This window comes from Nylanderia fulva, unplaced genomic scaffold (assembly GCF_048542155.1).
Source record: "Nylanderia fulva isolate GAGA-0341 unplaced genomic scaffold, ASM4854215v1 Scaffold27, whole genome shotgun sequence".
Taxonomy (NCBI): domain Eukaryota; kingdom Metazoa; phylum Arthropoda; class Insecta; order Hymenoptera; family Formicidae; genus Nylanderia; species Nylanderia fulva.
In genome coordinates this window covers 542,814-565,402 of record NW_028190336.1, presented here as the reverse complement: position 1 = coordinate 565,402, position 22,589 = coordinate 542,814, and the positions used below count along the sequence as shown (strand labels likewise).

General features: G+C 37.2%; 1 protein-coding gene across 3 annotated transcripts in view; it reads left to right on the top strand.

Annotated features, from left to right (window-relative positions):
• The window catches only part of CARPA (Carbonic anhydrase-related protein A), a 133,620-nt gene that overhangs the window by 80,645 nt on the left and 30,386 nt on the right, over positions 1 to 22,589 (top strand). For all 3 annotated transcript variants that reach the window (XM_029303531.2, XM_029303530.2, XM_029303529.2), the window contains exons 3-4: positions 4,805 to 4,941; positions 13,667 to 13,858. In XM_029303531.2, the coding sequence (XP_029159364.1) occupies positions 4,805 to 4,941; positions 13,667 to 13,858 (329 nt within the window). The remainder of the gene's footprint in view (positions 1 to 4,804; positions 4,942 to 13,666; positions 13,859 to 22,589) is intronic.

Genomic DNA, 22,589 nt, shown 5'->3' with positions numbered 1-22,589 from the left:
GATCTATAATAGTATATTCTATAATAGTAGAATCGCCTTCGGCTCGTGCGTTCATCCCCCGCACTCGTGACCAATTGTCAACTTTCCGAACTTGATACACATACTATTTTGTATTACAAGTGCAGGCAAAGTGGCTTTGTGCGCGTTTTCTGTGCGCGAGATGGCCGATCGCACGCCGCCATCTTGCAACGACACGGTGTGAGAATAACCGCGTTCAAAGTCATTGCCCACGGCTAAAGCCGTGGGCAATGACTTTGAACGCGGCTCAGCCGTAGGCAATGGCTTTGAATGCAGCTATTCACTCACCGCGTCGCCGCTAGATGGCGGCGTGGGAAATCGACCGCTTTCCGCACAGAAAACACGCACACAAAGTGCCACTTTGCCTGCACGTGTAATACAAATTATTATTATACGTCAAATGCATCATTATTCGCGATTGAATCGATTCACAATCGATATTCGTTTTTATTCCAGTTGGAAAATTTGGATTCATTCTCTAACAGTTATAAGAATTTTGTGAATTACGTTCAAACTGATTAAATCAATTCGACCCCTCAAACTGACGAAACAATACGATCGAATGTGTGTGATCGATTCTAATTGAGTTCCGTGGCTTTAAATTGGTCTGTTCTCGGCCCGATACAACGTAGCTATGTTCGCGAAGAACAATGGGTTTAATTTAATAGAATACGGTCCAGTGTGGTTTAGGTCCGATCGTCCACTGGTGTGAATCGATTTAAACGCTGCTCGTGTAACTATAATCCAATAGTAGATTACACGTCCGGTACACATACATACAATGTACGATGCTTTTCCGTGAGCTAATAATTCGTTGTCATGCGTAATGTATTGTACAAAGTGCAATAAAGCTAATATAATATATCTCGTTGCGGTATTTTGCGGAATAATTTATATTCTGGAAACGGTTTGCCTCTTACGAGGATTTCATTTTTCCCTGCAAATATAACAAATTTATCGCTTTATATTAACTACGTTAGATCAATCTCCCGCTGAAGAGAGCGAGAGAGAAAAAGGAAAAAAAAATAAACGATCACGTTGATAAGTTTACGAGTTAATAAACTGAAAAATGTTACGACGTCTATAAATGTCGTAAATGGAAAGGGGCCCAACACTCTTATTTCTCGTGACATATACATGTTTCGCAGGGTACGTATGATTATTTTGTGTATTCCTCGAGTAACGTATACACACGTACACACGGTATATTATGTTAAGCAGCGTATAAGCTCGGGAAAAAAATTTTATAAGGGTTCATATATATATAAATTTATATAATTATATATAAAAAGCACTTTATCTAATTATGTATGGATATATTTCTCTATAATTTTATATCGTTATATATAAAAACCGTTTTTCCGAGTACATATGATTATTTCGTGTTTTTCGAGTATACCTATACACGTACACGCGGTTTATTATGCTAAGTAGCGTATAAGAGGATCTGGATCGCAACAAAATATCCGAAAAGACCCGGAGCAGTCGCGTGCTCGCACGCATAATCGACGCGGTCGTGCATTTGAGAGAGAACCTTAATCGAATAAATCGCGGATCCATATAACGCGACGATCGTAAGTAGATAGACGCAAAGAGGGCGTGTTTGGCTCTATATATATGCATCGCCGTTATATACACGCGATAACGAAGAAATATGGCGAAGATTGCGATTGCGGATGAAATCGGGTGTACCGCAGCGCGCAAATGTTGCGCAACGAATCGACCGGAATGAAAGAGGAAAGCGTTTACATACGTATGCAGATGTATGTGTGTGTATGTACGAGCCGCGTGCGTCGTTTAATAAACTTTTGCGTGGCTAGCGCGATGGCGTGCCATTTCCCTCGACATAAATTCCATCGCGGAAAAAGGCGAGAACGCGGCGGAGAACATGTGATACAGAATTGCAATAGTGAATTCTCTCCCTCTTTCTCTCTTTTTTTTATATTAAGGAATCAAGTGTGCGCGAGTTGTAAAGAGCGAAATATATAACGAGTTGACCGCACAAAATAACAAATCAGAAAATAATATCTCTCTTCTCCCCCATCAATCCATTTTTCACTCAGCTGCAATCAATTGAGATTTATGGATTATGGGCGAGCATTTAATGATTGAAATCACAAGCGGAAGTAAACATTTTTCAAATGCTACGTTACGCTTTTAACGATATAACAAAATCAATTTACATTTTGCTTTTTTCCCCTTTACTTTTATTTTAATATCTCCGGACGAAAGGATAGGCCGACTTACGTACATACATATATATATACACACGTTGCTTGTTACAATCTTTTAATTAATGAGTTTCGTTCGATGAAACGAATCACGCGTGTCGTGCGCAGACAGCTCGCGTGCGACAAGATGAAAGGTAAAAGTTGGCTTCCGGAGCGAGGATGCTAATTACAATGGGACTAATTGCGCCGCTGTTACGACGCTAAAGTGTCGATATATCGTTGTCGTCGCACACGCGGGTCATGTATACGTGCGTGAACTCGTACGAAGGCTCGCCGATACGCACACGTTTATTGGGCTCATAAGTTTTGATTATGTTTGCGTGCCGAGATGTCATTACGTGTCATCGCCTCCCTCCCTTTTAACACAGTGGATCCTGATTCTGAGCGTTAGCGCATGAGCTTCGGAAACGCAAACGCGTTTCCGAAGCTCATGTGCTGTTTCATTGCTCATGTGTGTGCGTGTGTATGAGATGCCTCGAAATTTATGGTCTTGTACAACTTCACGTGTTGAATCTCTCATATCTAATAGAGGAATATCTACATTTATTGAGACGGAGGTGGAGCGGGATAATTGTGACGCTACACGAATGTGACAAGCATTCAATGATATAATTATACTATAATATTGTAGGAATAATAATATTTTTGCATATATATATATATATATAAATTTTATAAATATGGAGGAGCTTTTTTAATTTGATTTGAAATTTGAAAAATTAAAATTGTGCAACTTCACGTGTTGACTCTCTCATATCTAATATAGGAATATCGACATTTATTGAGACGGAGATGGAGTGAGATAATTGTGACGCTACACGAATGTGACAACATTCAATGATATAATTATACTATAATATTGTAGGAATAATAATATTCTTGCATATGAATTTTATAAATATGGAAATTGAAGGAGCTTTTTTAATTTGATTTGAAATTTGAAAAATTAAAATTGTACAACTTCACGTGTTGATTCTCTCATATCTAATATAGGAATATCTACATTTATTGAAAGCATCGAGGTGGATCGAGATAATTGTGACAAGCAATCAATAATATAATTATACTATTATAGGAATATATTTTTATATACAATGATTTTTATAAATATGGAAATTAAAGGAGCTTTTTTGATTCAATTTGAAATTTGAAAAATTAAAATTGAATTGTTACAATATTATTAAGAAGAGATTTGTAATTATACTACAAATAAAAGTTTTTACATTGTCACATTTTAACATCATAATTATCTTAATTGATGTAATTGAATCATAAATGATATATGTGTGATACAGCTTTGCAAACGAATTAATTAAGATTAAGCAAGTCCGCATTTTTAGAACATTTTGTGTACAATAAGATACAAATAATATCTTGGATAGTGTCAATGTATCTTTTGAGTGTCACCTTGTCAGATTGTGGCATTGTTTCGTATCAATTGTTTATACGACTAATAATTCATTGTCCACTTTTGTAGCGGCGTCTCGTGAGAGTCGTCGACGACGGTTCTGCGAAAAAAAAGAAATATGTATAAGAAGCGTGAGAAGCTTCGCTCAAGGCGAGAATATTTCATAGGAGTCTGTTTGTTATCCCCTGCGAGAGAGGGACGAGTAGATTAAGAGGATGACTTATAACTTTTGTTAAAGTTGTGGCGTATAGAGTGATAAATCGAGTTGTTGGAGGAGATATATATACGGAAGAGACATAAGTATACAAAAGTCAATATGAGTGAAGGCTAAACTTTTACGTCGATTCTCGCGTATATAATTATATATTGTTTGACAATACTTGACAGTACTCTTCGCGTAGTTTTAGTACAGACATTCAATTTAATTTTCAACATTTCGCACGCAATTTCCGCGAGAATGTAATTCCTGTTTCGCGAGCGAGGATTCGTTAAGCCGGGCTTTTTCAGGATATCGATTCTTACAGCGACGTGGAGAAGAAAGTTAAATTTCTCAGAGGAGTGCCGGAAAACGCGAACGCTCCCTAAGACGAAAGTATCGGAGGGAAAAGAAGGAGGGGATTGCGCCGGTCCCTGGCGTACGAAGCTGGCGAAACGAGTTCAAAATCCCTTTTACCGAGCGAAACTTGACGCGGACTGGACAGAGGACGGACCGGCCGGCGCGACCAGCTGGAAAAGTTGAAATTATAAAAATTTCAGATTTCCGAGCGGTTGACACGTGACACGACGATTCATACTCAAATAGAGAAAATAAGAATCTTCCCTCTCGGGACTTCACGACCGAGTTTCTGCCGGATGCTCGGAGATACGCGATACAAGTTCAAAATTTCTGACTGATATTTCTGGATGAAATTCACCCTCAGTACGTTCTTCGAGATATTTTCTACGGGGAACTATATATTTTGTTGTCTAATTGCAATTCTTATCTCTGTCTCTCTCTCTGCTGGAATTTTCAAAGTTTTTTTTCATTATATAATATACAATCGCGTTTTTATTTTATTTTTTTCAAATTTTTTTTTTTTTTAATCGCAAGGAAGAAGAGAATTCTCTTCTCACTTTTATTAAAGAATATTATTATTTATATTTGCAGGACCTTCGTTTTGGGGCCTGATAAATCCGCAGTGGTCCCTCTGCAGCAAAGGAAGGCGGCAGAGTCCTATCAACATCGAGCCGGACAAGTTGCTCTTCGATCGTCACTTGAGACCGGTGCACGTCGATAAACACAGGGTAATGTAGCCACTTTTTCAGTTTGTAAAATAGCAGCGTAATTCGCGGATATCTCTCGCCGTCCTTTGGGACGCACAAGTGTTCGATGAAATCAGAACCTCTTGTGAGGAGAGTTCAATATAAAACTTTATTTCGAGAAATTTATTAAGCCCTTCTCTGTATACCTATAAAAGATTCGCAAAAACATTTTTTAAATTAATTAGTCGCAAAATATTAATTATGCAGAGTGTCTCTGTGCATCGTGTGATGTTTTAATGTCGCATTAAATTTTAATGGTAGATTCAGCGAAACTTACGTGAAATATATCTTGTATCGAAAATCATCGCATTATTATTATTTGTTCGCAACTTTTCAATTTCCAACGAATTAAGATTTAACGCGACAGAACATCGGGCACCCTGTATATCATGGCGCGTTCGAGTATGATCTTGGCAAAAGGATACGGAGAAGTTAATTTCGAAGTTCGGTCTCGTCTCGTGTGCACGTCCACTTCAAATGAAGACGAAAGAGTTGTCTGATGGACGCTCGTTAGTCAAGCGGAACACATACTGGGTGTCTCCCTCGGCGGGATGATTAAATTGCTCTGGTTTTTGCGTTTGGCGGACGGGTAATGAGAGGGATCTCATTGATATTAACGATTTGAAAACGCGGCAACTCATCACGAACGTATGATGCATTGTTTGCTCTGAATACGTTCGATTGTTGACTATTACATGTAATTATGCACAATTATGCGCATCACAGTCGATTTGCTTTCATCGCAAGATCGATGTAAAGAGAGTGCTGCATTTTATACAATTAAAACAGATCGAAATAAAATTATATAACGTTGTGTAATTATTTTAGTTATTTCAAAGCTCGGATTGTGTCTGTGCGAATTATTCTGAATAAAATAAAATATTAATGATATTAAAGCTAAAAAAAAGTTAACAACAGTAGACGTTAATGAAATTTCATAATTACACGACGTAACTCGATCCTCATACTGAATAAATATATATGATTCTGTTTTACACATTAAATTCAACAATTTTTATTTGTATTGTTTTGTAACTCTTATTATAATATGTCCATCAGAATTTTACATTTTTTATTTTGAGAAATGAGAATTATATATTATTTTATATGACATTTTCACAAATTGAAAAGAGAATATACAAAATTACGTTTTTCACTTTTTTATCAAATATAGCAATATACAGTAAAATCCAAATTGAAGTTCGATAAGAATTTGCATTAAATAATTAAGAGCGACATTTCATTAACACCAGACTAAGTTAAAATTAGTACGTCAGAAATGATTCATTTTGCCAGGCATCTTTCGAAAAACAAGGATAAAATCAGGTTAGTAAGAGTATTCCCTGAGCTGTCGCCTGATAGTAATGGATTTGGAATGCACCAGCGAGAACTGCTCCACTTTTTCCGCTGTCCATTTTTCACTGGCCGAGTTCGTTGATTCCGATAATAAAACCATTAATTACGAGACCATCTATTTAACGCTGATTTCCGTTTCGCTCAGTGATGATGCCTCGAAGAGCCTCGGGAAAAGCTAATTTTCCATTAAGAAAACATTTATCCGTTCTACTATCTATTCGTTCGAAGCTACCTGATTCAATCAAATAACTTTTAATAATTTTCTTACAAAATAGAAAGAGAGAGAGAGAAGAGATATGTAAATCTATAAAAATTTTTAGAAAATAATATATGAAATGGAATATTTAACAAAAATTTTCATTTCTCTCTGAAAGTTTTTTTTTTTATTGAGAGTAATATGATATTATATTCACAACGTATTCGTTATTTTGTACTTTTGCCCATCTGCATGTACAAGTGATTCATGCATGCAGTATGAGCGTATTGAAGAATATATTGAGGGATCGAAAGCCGTTTATAAATGCATGAACGAAAAGTCTCTGTGTGAACTTTTAATATACATAGGAGAACTTTTGATGTAGAATGGAAGAACTTGCAATGCGCTGCTCGATTTATATTCTCTCCATTTATATTCTCATTGATATCTTTTTGCTTTCGCGGGACACAACTCTATAATTTGGAACGAGAGAATAAAGAAGAGAGACAATGAAAAACATGAATATAAAGTGAATGAGAGTTAATGAAAAAGAAAAATGTGTAATGACCATTAACATTGTTTCTTTAAAATACCACAATTTATACGACTTGCAGTAAAAATAAGAGAAACTTGATCACATTTTTATTCGATATATATTATTTCAAATAACTCCTTCACATTCTGCTTATGCGATTTATTATTCGGTTTACAAAATCGATACGTATTTTACACGAATATATGAATACGGGAAAAATATTTTAATTTATTAAAAGGGATTTATATGTTTTATTAATGATTCCAACATTTTGGATGTATAAGTTTTTTCGCTACAATATATCCAATTAATATCGCCTTTATACACGAGCTTATTCAATTTTCAGTTGTGTTTCACACCGTGATACTTCTATCATGGCATGGTTATACGGTCACCTCTTGTTCAATGCGTTCCCTCTATTTTCCAGGGAACATGCACCATGCGCTGTCGCGGTCTCGGGACGTTATTCCTCGAGAAAGGCGAACATGAAAAATGCTCGGTTACCGCGACAATGCCTCCTCTCGGCATTTTGATACGGGTCTCTCGCAGAGACGGATACGTGTCGCTGCCGTTTTTCCCCATGCGAGACGCTGACCGAAAACTCTCGAGCGATATTGCCCGCGAAAGGATACAATAAATACACGGGGGCGTGCGATCGCGACAATAACTCTTTGTACCAGATGCAAGCGAGCGGAACTGGCTGGCGACGAAGATATTATTGCGCTGTCCCGTGTCTCTTTCTATACCGTTTTGACTCGGTTTATCGCGTCTCGTAGCACTTTTCGGTGCGAAAAGCACACACACATACACGATTTTATCGTTTTTAATAAATTTCGTCGGATAAATATGAAACGTTTTCCCACACTGTGTGGAGATTGCTATAAAATTCGTGGCGAGCGCGTCCTATTTGTGAATTGATGAATGTAATAAGAATTTTTTTTCCATTCTTCCCGTCTTCGCGTTTCATTCATTTCTCCGCAATTTTACCTTTGGCATTTCGGCTTATTCGCTCGCATTATTCAATGCGACCAGCCCATACCCTCGCTCATCCACGGAAGTCGTACAGATACAATACCTATTCCCGGTTCCTCCGAAGAGAAAGAGAGGGAGAAAAATGCGCATTCTTCGACTTCGCCGAGCGCAGAGACGGACCACAAAGTGTCTTCCGCGAAAATGCACGTGAAAAGGTTTAAACGCGCTGCCGAGGTATCGTCGCCGTCGTCATTCCCTTCCTACGCCATGACGATCCCGTTTCCATTGCTCCTTTCGTTCCCGTCCTAGAGTCAATCCTTCTTACTAACGCCACCGGGAGCTGCGTTCTCACGAGCTGCCGTCCTAAGGTGCATTCTGTCGCGCGCTTTCAAACGAGCCACGGACGGGACTCTTCATTGTTTGCCTACCCTCCAGCGAGCGAAAAGCGTGCTAAAGAGAGTCTTTCTCTCTTTCTCTCTCTTTCAAGTATCCTCTTGTTACCTTTCGTCGCGTTGTTAACCGACGTCGACGACGACGACGATGCGCCCTTATACCTCTTTCATTGAAACAAGTAAAACCGCACCGAGAAAATCACACGCGGCGACAAACGCGAAGTGTCTTCCAAATTTCGACAATTTTATTTACGACGGAATTTCATTTTTATTATAATATTTTGTATTTTATCGAGAGATTTCTCATACGGAGGGAGAGAAGAACGAAATTGAATCAAGAGTAAGGTAAAATGGGCAAATTTGTTCTCGGTGAAATTCTTTTTTAGGAAAATACAGAGAGAAAGAGATATTAATCTTTCGGCTTTTCGCGAGAGCCGGACTCTCGATGTGTCAGGAAGCGCAGGGGACGAAACACAAAACTGGGCTTGGCGCGACGGAAACCGCACTGACGTCACACCTGGTCCCGCGCTATTTAAACGCGGTCTCGGGCCGTTTCATAGCCGACGCCAACCCCCATTGGTACGAGACCAAGTGGTGCGAGACCGGGAGGGAGCCTCGTGAATTTATACGCCGTTTAACCCGGTTAAAACTTTGGCACTTAAATTAAACAATAGAACGAACCGCGCGCCCTGGCGCCTCCTGGAGTCGAACGTACGTCTTCGGCTCAGCGGAGCTTGCTCCAATCGTTTCGTCTCTCTCTCTCTCTCTCTCTCTCTCTCTCTCTCTCTCTCTCTCTCTCTCTCTCTCTCTCTTTCTCTTCTCCCTGGGTCCATTCGTGGCCAGTTTGCTTGCGGAAACGTATCTATAGATCGTTTCACAGAGCGATAGCACAGTCGTGGGCACCATAATTTCGCGGTAGAAGCTCATATTTTTTTTTTTTTTTTTACTAAACTTAATTCTCCTCGCACAATTCCTATTCGATCTTTCTCCGGCCGCTGCTTTATAAAAACAATTTTGGAGGTTTAATTATAATTATTAATATTTTGTTATACAAGATTATAGATAGGAATTTTATGAGAAATATATAACGATATATATGATAAATTAAAATATAGAGAAGAATTAATAATAATAAAACAAATAATGTATTAATAATTAATTGGACAAGTAAATAATTGATTCGATGGGCTAACTTTATTAATTTTTTGAAATTATTATATCAACTTGAGAGGTGAAATAAAAATTACTGTAATTATCAATATTTCGTAACAGGATTATAGATATAGGAATCTTATGAAATATATATAACGATACATGTGATAAATAGAGAAGAATCTTATGACTATATTTGAAAATAATCACAATAAAAATTAAAGCATATTAATAATTACATTCAACAAATAAATAATTGATTCGATAGGCTGACTACTATATTTTTAAAATTATTACATCAAACTTGAGAGGTGAACTAAAAATGACTCCTTTAAAAAACTGTAAAAAATTCGCAAGTTATCGTCGAATCATCCTGTACATCGACGCGCCATTTTATCGTAATTTTATTGCAACAAGTGATCGAGTAGATTCCGGTGGGGAACAGCCTTTACGAGCTACTTCTATCTCTGGCGCACACTAAAGCCGCCGTTAACGGCCCGTCGATACGTACCGCAGTACGTTTCTTCGCACGAACAATCCCCTGCGAAACCGGCGAATTGTGCACCCCGAATCGTATGTGTATATCGAATATCCCGCCGGCTCGCCATAATCGAAGCTGTAACGAGCGCGTTCTCTTACGTCGCGTCGGAATTGCCAATTCCCGGACGTATACCTAGGCGGCACGTTTCGATAAACCCTGATCGTAGAAACGTTGTAAGAAGCTATCCGCGTTGCGCAAATCGTCTTAAAACCGCCCGTATAAACAGAACGGACTGTCGCGATTAACTCGCGTTAAAAGGGACACGCGCGAGGGAGCTTTACGAATTTCACGGCGGAAATGTGAGTCGCGTGCTCTGGACGATTCTACCCGGTGGCCGCTTAATTCGTGTTAATTACTATCGGACAACATCGCCGCGGTATACCAGCTTCTGAAGGTCTTTCGTGGAAGGTTCCGACTAATCCTCAACTGCCTTGATTTCCAGTTTCACGCGGGAGCCGGATTTCTATTCGTTCCAACTACAAGTTTGTCTGATCAAGACAAACTTCCGTTCCTACCGTGGCTCTCTCTCTCTCTCTCTCTCTCTCTCTCTCTCTCTCTCTTTTTCTCGATAGATCGATCGAGAGACTTGGAATGAAGTAAAGTTCCGAATTTAGTATAATCACGCGTATGTACATATGTAATTGCAAACAATTCGCGGTAGTAGACACAAGGTATCTATTTTTCTTAGCTGTCAAAATTCTTAAAACGTGAAATTAAGGTTTTCAATGAATTTAGTGAATTTGGGGAATCTTATAAATAGTCGTCGAGAACGAGAGACTTTAAATCGATAATTTTTAAAATATTGAAGAAATGAGAAACACTCTGAGATTATTTGAAACTTGCGCATAATTCTATATTTTTTTATAATTATTCAAAAAAAGGCTTGTTAAAAATATTAAAAAACAAGATTTATTGATGTGTAATGAAATAAAAAATCACCCAACGGTGCATTTCCGGAGAAATTCATTCCAAGTGGAATAAAGCAAGGTTCCGAATTTAATAATCACGCGTATGTATGTAATTATTGCAAACAATTCGCGTGCGGTGGTAGAGACAAGATTGGTATCTATTTTTCTTAGCTGTCAAAATTCTTAAAACGTGAAATTAAGGTTTTCAATGAATTTAGTAAATTTGGGGAATCTTATAATAGTCGTCGAGAACGAGAGACTTTAAATCGATAATTTTTAAAATATTGAAGAAATGAGAAACACTCTGAGATTATTTGAAACTTGCGCATAATTCTATATTTTTTTATAATTATTCAAAAAAAGGCTTGTTAAAAATATTAAAAAACAAGATTTATTGATGTGTAATGAAATAAAAAATCTCCCAACGGTGCATTTCCGGAGAAATTCATTCCAAGTGGAATAAAGCAAGGTGCCGAATTTAATAATCACGCGTATGTATCTAATTATTGCAAACAATTCGCGTGCGGTGGTAGAGACAAGGTATCTATTTTTCTTAGGTGTCAAAATTCTTAAAACGTGAAATTAAGGTTTTCAATGAATTTAGTGAATTTGGGGAATCTTATAATAGTCGTCGAGAACGAGAGACTTTAAATCGATAATTTTTAAAATATTGAAGAAATGAGAAACACTCTGAGATTATTTGAAACTTGCGCATAATTCTATAATTTTTTATAATTATTCAAAAAAAGGCTCGTTAAAAATATTAAAAAACAAGATTTATTGATGTGTAATGAAATAAAAAAATCTCCCAACGGCGCATTTCGGTAATCTGAAAAGAGAAGGTAGGCGGGCATTAAGTGTGCAAAACATTGCCGGGCCGCGAAAATCGATGAACTTTAAGTAGATTTGACGCCACGCGCTTCGTACATCTCGGTGTGTCTTCCCTTCTCTCTCAACCCTCGTCTCTTTCAATCCCAGTTCCCTCATGAATTCTGCAGTTCGTACGGGAACAAAACGGCAGTCGCCAGAATGTGCAATGACGATTGTTCGGACTAAGGCGGACGACTTTCCGGCGAGAGGGAAAGCTTCGAATCTTGGGGGCGCCAAGATGGAAGATGATCCAACCCTCGAGCGAAGTTTGAGTTTCGTCGAAAGAAGGACGGCCTTTGTGAGCATTCAAGATCGCACGGAACTATCGTGTTCCGCCGCGAATCCTCTTCCGGTTTCGCTTCTTCTTCCCTGCCTTTCTTTCTTTTCTCTCTTTCTCTTAGCTTCCATTGATCCAAGTTTGAAGACGGTACGAGACTGAGGAAAAAAAAAAAAGGAACTTGGGCAGGCAAAAAAGCTGAAGGGGGCGGACGAGTTATTCCCGAGGGCAATCGAAGGGGTGGAAATCTATCGCGAAATAATGAGTTATGCGCCATTGACTTTCTCCTTTACCCACGCGCCGCCTGCTCATGTTCATTTCTCTCTGTCATCGCGAGAAAGGAAGACCGTTTTGCCGATTTCTTAATGAATTCAAGAGGAAACAACGGCGAGGAAAGTGAGATTAGCATGGAATTGTTTAAATTTAAGAAAGACAATGCGTCGTGGTTTTACTGTAAGTTGAAATTTATCAAATCAAATCATCGTTATTAAAATCTTCCTTTATAAATGCTGTTTTAAACAATCGAGTTTTTAAAAAATAATCTTATAAAAGATTATTAACATTATATATATATATATATATATATATATATATATATAGCGAGTATAGCTATTGTACAATACGAGCGGTCTTTTTTAATGCGTTTGTAAGAGAGGATATTTCGAAGAGACTGGTAAAAGCTGAGATGATTCTACGTTCTATTAATCTATTAAGATATTAAAAGAAAGATTGCAGAAAAGAATCTGCGAGAAAAAAAGGAGAACAAGGAAAGGAGAAGCCAAAAATCTATTGCAAAATAATAAGTTATCTCCCGACGACTTTTGCCGACGTGTCTTTCGCGGCTGGCTTCTCCCCGAGGTTACCTCATTATTTCTAACTGATGATGCCATAATTCAGGTTCTCGGCGACGTACAAGAAAATGGACTTCTCCCCGGCCTCGTCTTGCACTTTGCCAAGCTCCTGTGCGACATGGCACCGTGTCTGGTTTTGCTATTCCATCCAATTAAATGCTTAATCAATTATCCCGCGGACGACGAGTTGCCGCCCTTTCTTGTAGACATCTTTGCAACCGCGCTCTTATGCAGCTCATTACGATAAGGCGAAAGTCATTGTTTGTTGAATCTCTATTTTAAAGTACATGGAATTAACATTAAAAATTCTGCTTATAAAATACGCGCCACTTGGAAAAATTTCATTTACATTAAAAAAGAATTAATTTGTCTGAATGTTCTAATTCCATTATTTTATGACTGCAATTTATCATAAATTTTATAATTTTTTGTACTATTTTCTCTTAAAAACAATAAAATATTTATCATTAAGTGATTGATAATATTTAAAAATATTTTGATATCAAGAAATACATTTTGAAAATATATAGCGGATATTTTTCTATCTTTATCTATAATGGTATGATTATATCATTATAGATTCAATTATCAATTATAGTTGCCAAGTTTGCATCAAACATAATAAGTCTAACGAGCTTCGATTTATTTTGTTTTCAGATTTCCGGACATTTGCACAATACCGGCCAGTTCCTGGTGTTTAGAGCAGACAGGGAAGCGAAGGTACGAGTCAATATAACGGGTGGTCCACTTGCCTATCACTATCAGTTCGAAGAAATATACATTCACTACGGATTGGACGACGGTCATGGTTCCGAGCATCGTATTAATAACTATGCTTTTCCCGCCGAGGTGAGTAATACATATATAATATAAAAATATTGCAAGATTCTAAGGCTTGATTATATGAATTAATAACAGTCAATTATACTGCGTATCGAATAAAATTGTCAATTAAATCTGTGCGCTGGGTGGAATATCATAATTAAATACACTAATTGATTTTAATAAAAAAAACCATACGCTCTCAGTTTATAATATAAATAAGGTTTCGTAAAATTTTAGAATTTTGCGTAAAATATTACATTAGATAAGATATTTTTCAGCTCTTTCTTAACAATTTTAAAGATATTCACTTCTGTCTGATTATATTTTTTCTTCTTGCAAAATTGACTGCACAAATCAAATCTCGTACCTGTAAATAACAAAAATAAAAGACATTGTTGGATTATTAGTTAATCGAATCGCAAATTTCTGTCGCGTTTATTTAAGTGCTTCCATTTTTTAGTCTACAGGTATCGTTCACGTTTGTGGCGATCCATTTTGGTCATCAATTCGAGTGTTAATTACAAATTTATATACGTACATATCAATTTGCCCATATTGCTCATAATAGATTCTCTTTTCCTTTGGAGAAGTCTATATGGGCATTAGAACTGTACGAAATAGCATTTTATTAGGTATTACTATAAAGAGATTACAAAACCGATATCGATATTTTTTATAAATAAATAAGGTATTTTTTTACGGTAAGTAACGCAAAAAAACATTTTTCGAGCGAAAACTGCGTATATATTTGCGTAGAGATTTACGTAATTGCTCGCGTTATTAACTAATTACAGTTTATATTGCACATGTACATCTCTGCAATGAAATAATACTTACAACTGCAACCTCTCGGGTTTTCGGTTAAGCCAACCACAAATACGGTACAGACAATCATGAAATCCTAATCACGCCATTATCGCAACAATCGCTTTACAAAGCGACAAATAATTAGGATTATCATGTAATTTGCAGTTTGCCAATTAATTATAACCGCAATGTAGTCAGAGGCCCGTGGCTGTGACACACAGGTACAAACGGCACGGATCTCTCGTAAAATTTTACATATTGGCGAACGTGATTTTATTCGCGAATGAGCGGTACGCAAAATCATTGCCATAAAACGAGAGCGGAGAATGACCCAGGGAGTGACGATATAATTAATTGAAATTAATTACGTGCCGGCATCGTAACGAGACAAATTAAACATTCGTTAAACGGGACATGACGGCGACCCAATTAACTGTGACCCGTTTAGTTCTCCTCTTGAAAAGCCAGTTCATACGACTCGCTTCCTCTCGCGCAATTCAATTTTCTTAAATCCACAAAATAATGGCGCGATCCGCTATCATCGATGCGCTAAGCTCCTAAAACCAGGAAAGCGGAATCGCGCGATGCCATTTTCGTTACATTCCATTTTTGCCTTCGATCGTAACGATATATATATATATATATATTTTTCCCCTAACGTTTTGTTAAACATTTTATCAAACAATTATTACGTATGTTTGAAAAAACATCTTTAAATAAATTTAGCTTTATAGAGTATTTTGATAAAAATAAACGCGATACCCTTGAGATGATAAAAAATGAAAATACACGCAATAGCCTTCGAAAAATGGATAACGATGGAAAAAGTCGCAATGGGATGTTGGCGAACGGATTCCACACGAGAGTGGTATTACCAAGCCTGCTAAAAAATGAAAGTTGCGAGCGCGCGGTTGAATCGACGGAAATGTAATATCGATTAGTACTTCTCGTAAATGCAAGTCGGAAGATACTTCTCCAGGTTTTTTTTTTCTTAATGACTAAAAAAGGTAGATTAATGAATCCGCGCGACCAGGGGGTAATTATCGAGAATCGATAATCAAGAAGTCTAAATGCATTTGTAGGATGTCGAATCGGTGATACGATCTTCCAACGCGGATCTTTCATTTATTCAAACCTGGTGTACGTAAAATTTAATATGCCAATAATAACCAGCTTCCTGGTTGCAAAATTCTCTCTTTTTCTCTTTCAGATAATTATAATAAGTTAAAAATGTCTGGGATTAATTCAAATATCACAAATATAACTAAATAAACAAGCCACTAATTAAAAAAACTTATTTTATAGCTTGTATACAGAATAATTCAAGTTTTGTTTATTCGCTATTAAATATTAAAACACATTAATTTGATTTGATTGATTTTTGATGAAAATTAATCTCCACCAGTGTGTCTATGTCGTATGTTTGGATAATTTTATCTTCTTGATCACTAATTTATAATTACAATTATTTTTTATCCGCTATTTTTTTGAATCTGCTTGAAATTAATAATTTGAAAACATAATTTAATTACGATTTCACAGTTAACTATTGCTAAATTTACAATTAGTAATGTTAATTGCTTCGATAATTGATACTGATTAAAACTAATAAATATAATTTTATTTAATACAGCATTTTATATTGAGTTTAATTTATAGAAAAATTCTGATAAAAGCTCTTTCTGCTCTTTCTATATATAAAGACACAATAAATAAAATAAATGCCTATATAATTGTGTAACATCGTAAATCATTTATCGAATAATATTATTAAGCAAAACTTCTTTCTTTAATGCTAACACTTTTTTCAGCATTATCGATTTTGAGAAAGAATCAATTTCTAAAAGTTTCTATTTTTACACAGTGTTAAAGTTATTTCTATTTGAAAATAAGATCACATTCGTCCTAAAAGTTGACACGAGAGGACAGGATGTCACGAGATAAATCCAGAACATATCGATTTCTTATATACATATGCATATATATTGTATATATATATATATATTATTCTAGATACGTACGTGTATGATATGAGTCGTATATGAATAGAAGGAAAAGGAAGTCGAAAATATCTAATATCTGAGATACGAAAATTAGATACGTAGTTTCCAACTTAGGGATATATTTTTATTTCGACATATATAGGTAGTTTCCAAGTAGAATCTTGACGCGACTGTCGAGTTTAGAATTTCCAAGAAGTAGCTCTCGCAAAGGACGTGCATATCGCAGCATCTTTTTTTTTCCGTCACGTCTATAAAAATACGTGATTTAGAGCGTTACGCGACTGGAAGAGGGAGTTACGATTAATACGTTGCAAGACACCGAGGAAAATAAGCGCCGAATTGCGGCCGCCCATTATATCCGCGCGTCCTCAGTGAGGAACGGGCTTTCAATGGCGTCGTGAATCAAAGCCAGTCACGTACCATCGTACGGTCTACCACCTCTCGTCTAGCTTACGCCGCTCTATACGGGCCGCCGACTCTATGCGAGCATATGTGAATTAATTTTCGTAGCCGCAAGAAGAGCGGATCTGATATTTTCCCGCTCGCCAGATCGATCTTGATCTCAAGTGTCGCAGGGATTTGTCGCGCACAAATCTTGCTAGGTAACAAAAAAGATAGAATTGAAAACTATCTAGAATTCGTTTTTCAATACTTTCTTTCAAAAGTCTCGTTTTATTCTGCGCGTTACAGGATTTTCTTCAAATTAACTCGCGCGCGAAAAGTGATGATTTTAAAATTAACTAGATAGAGATGAGATAAAAATATGTAAATTTTGAGTCGGATCTTAGATAAGATGAAGATGATTTGATTTTGAATATATCTAAAAATGTAAATGATTCATATTCATATTTTTAAGTTTTTATCGCTTATTGCTCAAGTTCTGCTACTTAATAAAAATGTTCAAGTATTTTTATGTGTTATGACTCTAAACCAAATTGTCTGAACATTATTCTGGATAATTTAATAAAGATGATACTTTTTTCATTTAAGATGCAGATGCAGATAATATATATCTTTATTATCTATATAACATGATGCCAATATTTCATCTAGATGATCATCTATATAATTGTATTCAGACAACAGCAAATACTGATCATACTCGAGCCGTATCGAATTTTGGAAACATTAGAGAGATGATTGGGAAAGTGTTATATTAGATGGAAATACAACACGATAATTCGCGCGGTAGTGTTACAGTCAATAAAGAGAGCGTAACATATTTATTTATTATTAATTCAGTACTCCTCGGCGGGGAGAGCAAATACATATAGATTCGATATCGTCATACACAATACATCATGCTAGATGTATGATAATGCCGAGTGCTCAATAGGCATCTGTGTATTCGACGAACAAAAGTTACTCGCTCTTCTCAGAAGAGAGACTGTTTTCAATAGAGACATACCGATATGTATTAGTGAATCGAAGCTACAAAATTAAATGTCAAATTTCTCATTGATTATATTGTCTATATATCTATTAATATATTTTTTAAACAAAAAAATATATATATATTTCTATATATATATATATATATATATATATATATATATATATATATCCATCCAAAGTCACGTGTCTGTCGCGAAGGGATGAATATTTATTTATTAATGATCCATCGAGCAGAGCTAACAGCTCGCGGCTCCATGCACACAAGTGTACCGCACGAGTTTGCACGATTTGCATTCAAATGCAACAGTGAGGTCGTTAGCGGCAACGGCGCGTTAAAAAGCCGGGCGATTAATCAACGGCGGTGAAGGGCTCGCATAGTTCCGTCGCGTCAAAGGGACGCGCATAATTCAAGCCGCGGAGCGGCATCTTGGCTGCGTAAACACGGCGCATCGCTGGATTATGGTTGTGTATTGGGTGGTAGCGTGCATAATGAAATCTGCATTAATACGTGTCCCGGGAAATCCCGGAAGGGAGGGAAACCTGGGGAAGGAGGAGAGGACTCGGTTTGAAAGCCCTAAATCCAGGTAGAGCAGGACAAGGGAATTCCAAGGGCCACCCCATGCTCGAGCGAGTCTGACCCATAATCGTGCGTGTTTGAGGGACGAGCCGCTTTGATGCCGAAAGCCTCCTCGAGGCGCCAGCTGATGGAGTCCGTCCTCCTGCCTGTCCTCTTCGCAGTCCGCGGCGAAACGGATGTCTACGGGGGAGTGTACCTGCTATCTATAGCCGTCGGACAGACCCTGTTCGCGAATTTATGGCCGCTGTGCCAGGACCAAATTGGGCAAACCGCGCGCGCTCTGTATTATTGTCCGCCATCGATCACGTAAGAAACGTCTCGGTGCGATTTTACTCACGCGTCTCTTCGAGATCGAACTGGGAGATTTATTTGAAAACACTGTAGTATATATAGAACGAATCGATTTGGACGTGTATGGAGATCTGTAGAATATAATCTGTAACTGCGAAACAATCGTTGGAATACGAAGATTTCTGTTAAGCAAACAAATTCGTCCGAATCATCAATTATCTGGGTTTTTTTCTTTATACGAGCTAAAGTTTGTGCTCCGCTCGATAAAGAAAGTAGTTACCGAAACTACTTTTTTTCACTGCAATCTACAGTGCTGCGGGATAATTTGTTAATTAAAAGTTTCCAATTTTTACAAAATTACGTCTATTTACGTAAATGGCAGAATAATATTTCGCCACTTTATAAATAAATACTTCTTTACAAAAATATATTTTGAAAGAACTCGCGCTGGTTTTGATATTAATCGTGAAAAGTTTAATTAGCAAAATTGGAGCCGTGAACAGAAGTGAAACATTTTCGGCTTTATTTTCTTATTTGCTAGCACAAGTGTGAAAAATTTAAGCGACCGATTAATTTCGGAGGGACATCGAAACCAAAATAGAATGGTGACGGTGCAAATGCGACGTAGGGATGCCGAGGGTCCTTTTGATAGGAGCGGCGCTCTGACAGCCGGTATACCCACACTAATGGTCAAACAACGTGGCACGGGATTCGAGTGCTATGATTATGCCACCGGAGCGTACACAAATTGACAGGCATAATTGGTTTAATTTCTGCATGGCGTCCAGCTTGTGGAACGCGGCCGTATGGAATTGTCTGGAAGGACGCTAATACCTTAAAGCCCGTCCCGTCGCTATCAATGCACTTCATCGCGCAAATAGGAAACGCGCGTGAAGATAACAAAATTATCGTCGTACATTAACTTGGCATTGATAATTAATTAATTATCGTCGTTCGCGTTGCTGCATAACTAATAATTTGCGAAGCTAATAATTTGAAAGTATAATCCCCGTCCGCGCAGTTTAATTCAACCGAGTTGTCTTCGTGCAAAACTGCGCGAATATTTTTCGCGCAAAATCAAAACAATCCACGAGGCATGTGGCAAATAATAATTACCTTTGTATAATTATTTTCTATACATTATACATCGCTATACTATTACAGAAAAAAAGGAATCCTTGATTCAAGTATATTTTTATTCTTGAACGCTATTTGATTGATTTAAGCATAGAATGCTCTTTGTAATCACAAATTTTCATTTGCCTTAATAATAAATAAGTTTGTGTAAAGTATATTTTATCCTTAAGATATATTCTTGTTTTAAAAATTGCATATGGTAAAAAGAAACTTAATCACATTTGAACTATTAGAATTATTATATATATTTGAAAGTACCGCTTATACCCGATGCTCACTTGTCACTTGTCCTTGCAATATTTATAAGTAAATTTCAGTTTCAACCAAGAATATTTTGCACTTTGTTTTAAGGATAAATTATCTTTTATCCAAAATTATTTATATTTGGCGCTATTATAAGGATAAAATATACTTGAATCAAGGATACATTTGCATTTTTTCAAGGATACTGTTTGTTCTGTGATATTAATATATACATATATATATATATATATATATATATATATTAATAATAGAGATTTTACGAAGTTGTCTCTCAATGCATAAATTTTTCAGCTTCATCATTCAGATTGCAGCGAAATTTTTTTCCAGAGGAATGACTTTACGCACAAGCGCGTGTATATACAGAACGTATGGAGAGGAATAAAGGGAAATCCGAAATGGTAGCGGGCGTATATTCGTTTAATTATTCCGCGCAGAGCTTTAACCAGTCGAGAGGCCCTAGCGGGCGTTTCCGTAATTGTAGTGGTCGTTTATAGTTGAACGACCCTCGTCGCGTCGCGATTGTGTGTTGTCACGAGCCGCCTCTCTCTCCTACTTCCGGTTTGTGTTAAAAGGTCACCGGGAAACTCGAAGAGTATACCCTCGGCTCTCTCTTCGCACTCATAAAACTCATTCTCCCCGTTTATATACCGCGTATATCCTCTCTCTTTCTCTAGGCGACTCCTTGAACGTCATTAAAATTTTACGACGACCGGTGTTACATATTAAAAGCGGACTCTGTAAACTCTGGTGAATAAATTAATAATCGCAATATTGAGTTGATTTAATTGGATCGCGGGACGGTGTAACGTGTTACGAGCCGCTTGGCCGTATAGCTTCGGAACCTTATTAATTAATTTCGTGTTTATACTACACACATTATATACGCGCAAATGATGCGTTGCCTGCGTTATATTTTCGTCAAAATTGCGCGCACGCGTGTGTACGTACACACGCATACACGCGCGTTCTCCTCACTTGTCCTTATTTCATAAAATTCCGATTGTCCCGACACATATGCGGTATAATTGATTTAATTGAAACAAAAACCGCCGATAAGCGGCAGTGACTGCCGGCCATTGTCATAAGTGCTGTTCATACACGTTATTTAGAATGATGGGAAATTTGAAGAAATGACGTATTCGCAATCACCCATTCACGTGGACGTTTCAATGCAGTAATCAAAATCCCTGGACAAACACAGATAGACGATATAACGCGAGGGAGACTTTTTACACGCCGTTTCCGCGGGGTTTGAAACCTTATAACCATACTAAAACGTAATTAGCAATAATTTGAAAGTATAATCTCCTTCCGCGTTCAATTAACGCGATATCACGGACGGATATTCGTATAATGATGTGTAGAAGGCGAGGACGATAATGGAGTACTTGGTGGTTTTTCAAGCAAAATGACGCAAGAAGACGCATCTACATATGAATAGTGGGGACTCTCAGGATGTGCACGAATGTATATATATATATATATATATATATATATATACATTCGTTATATATATATATATATATATATATATATATGCATCTGCATATTAATGCACGCGTGTGTATTGTCACGTCGTCGTGTCCGCATAGACATTCGTGTCTGTGTGGAAGCAGCACTCGTGGGTTATTATGGAGCCGCTGGGTGGTAAGGGTCGATGGTAAGAGGATGGAAGGGAGGAAGGAGAGGATGCGCGGCATTACAGCTGTATATCTATCATACTAGAATAGCGCATTGTGCCAGAAATCGTGATGGCATGCCCATAGGCCGCAAGAACGCCATAAGCGCACCATCTAATGTGTGAATTATCCTTGATGCACGTCCTCGCGAAAAAAGGCATAAGTAACGATGCATAACGTGTGAGATTGCACTGATGGAGGTAATCTTGTCTGGGGCAATAAAAACCATCTATTAAGTGCATCCCCGTTTAAGAGGGTCGATAAGATGTAGAGATGAGAGACGGGTTGTTCGAGGATATTGTATATATACAATTTTTACTTTTTACACATCTACTATACCTTTTTTAAAAAGTCATAGAATCAATATTTCACCTTTTTTATATGGTAAATGTCAAGAAGCGAGATAACACGTGTGGATGGAATAGAGAAATGAAATGAATGTTATTTAAATGTCACGAACGAACAATACGCACAGAGCATGAACTTTCATTGACGCTTTAATGCCCCCTTTAATGCACCCATTATAAGTTGCGGCCATTTTATCCACGATGTCCCGTCCATTTCCTGGCGATTCGTTTATCTCCCGCGTTAATGAGAAATTA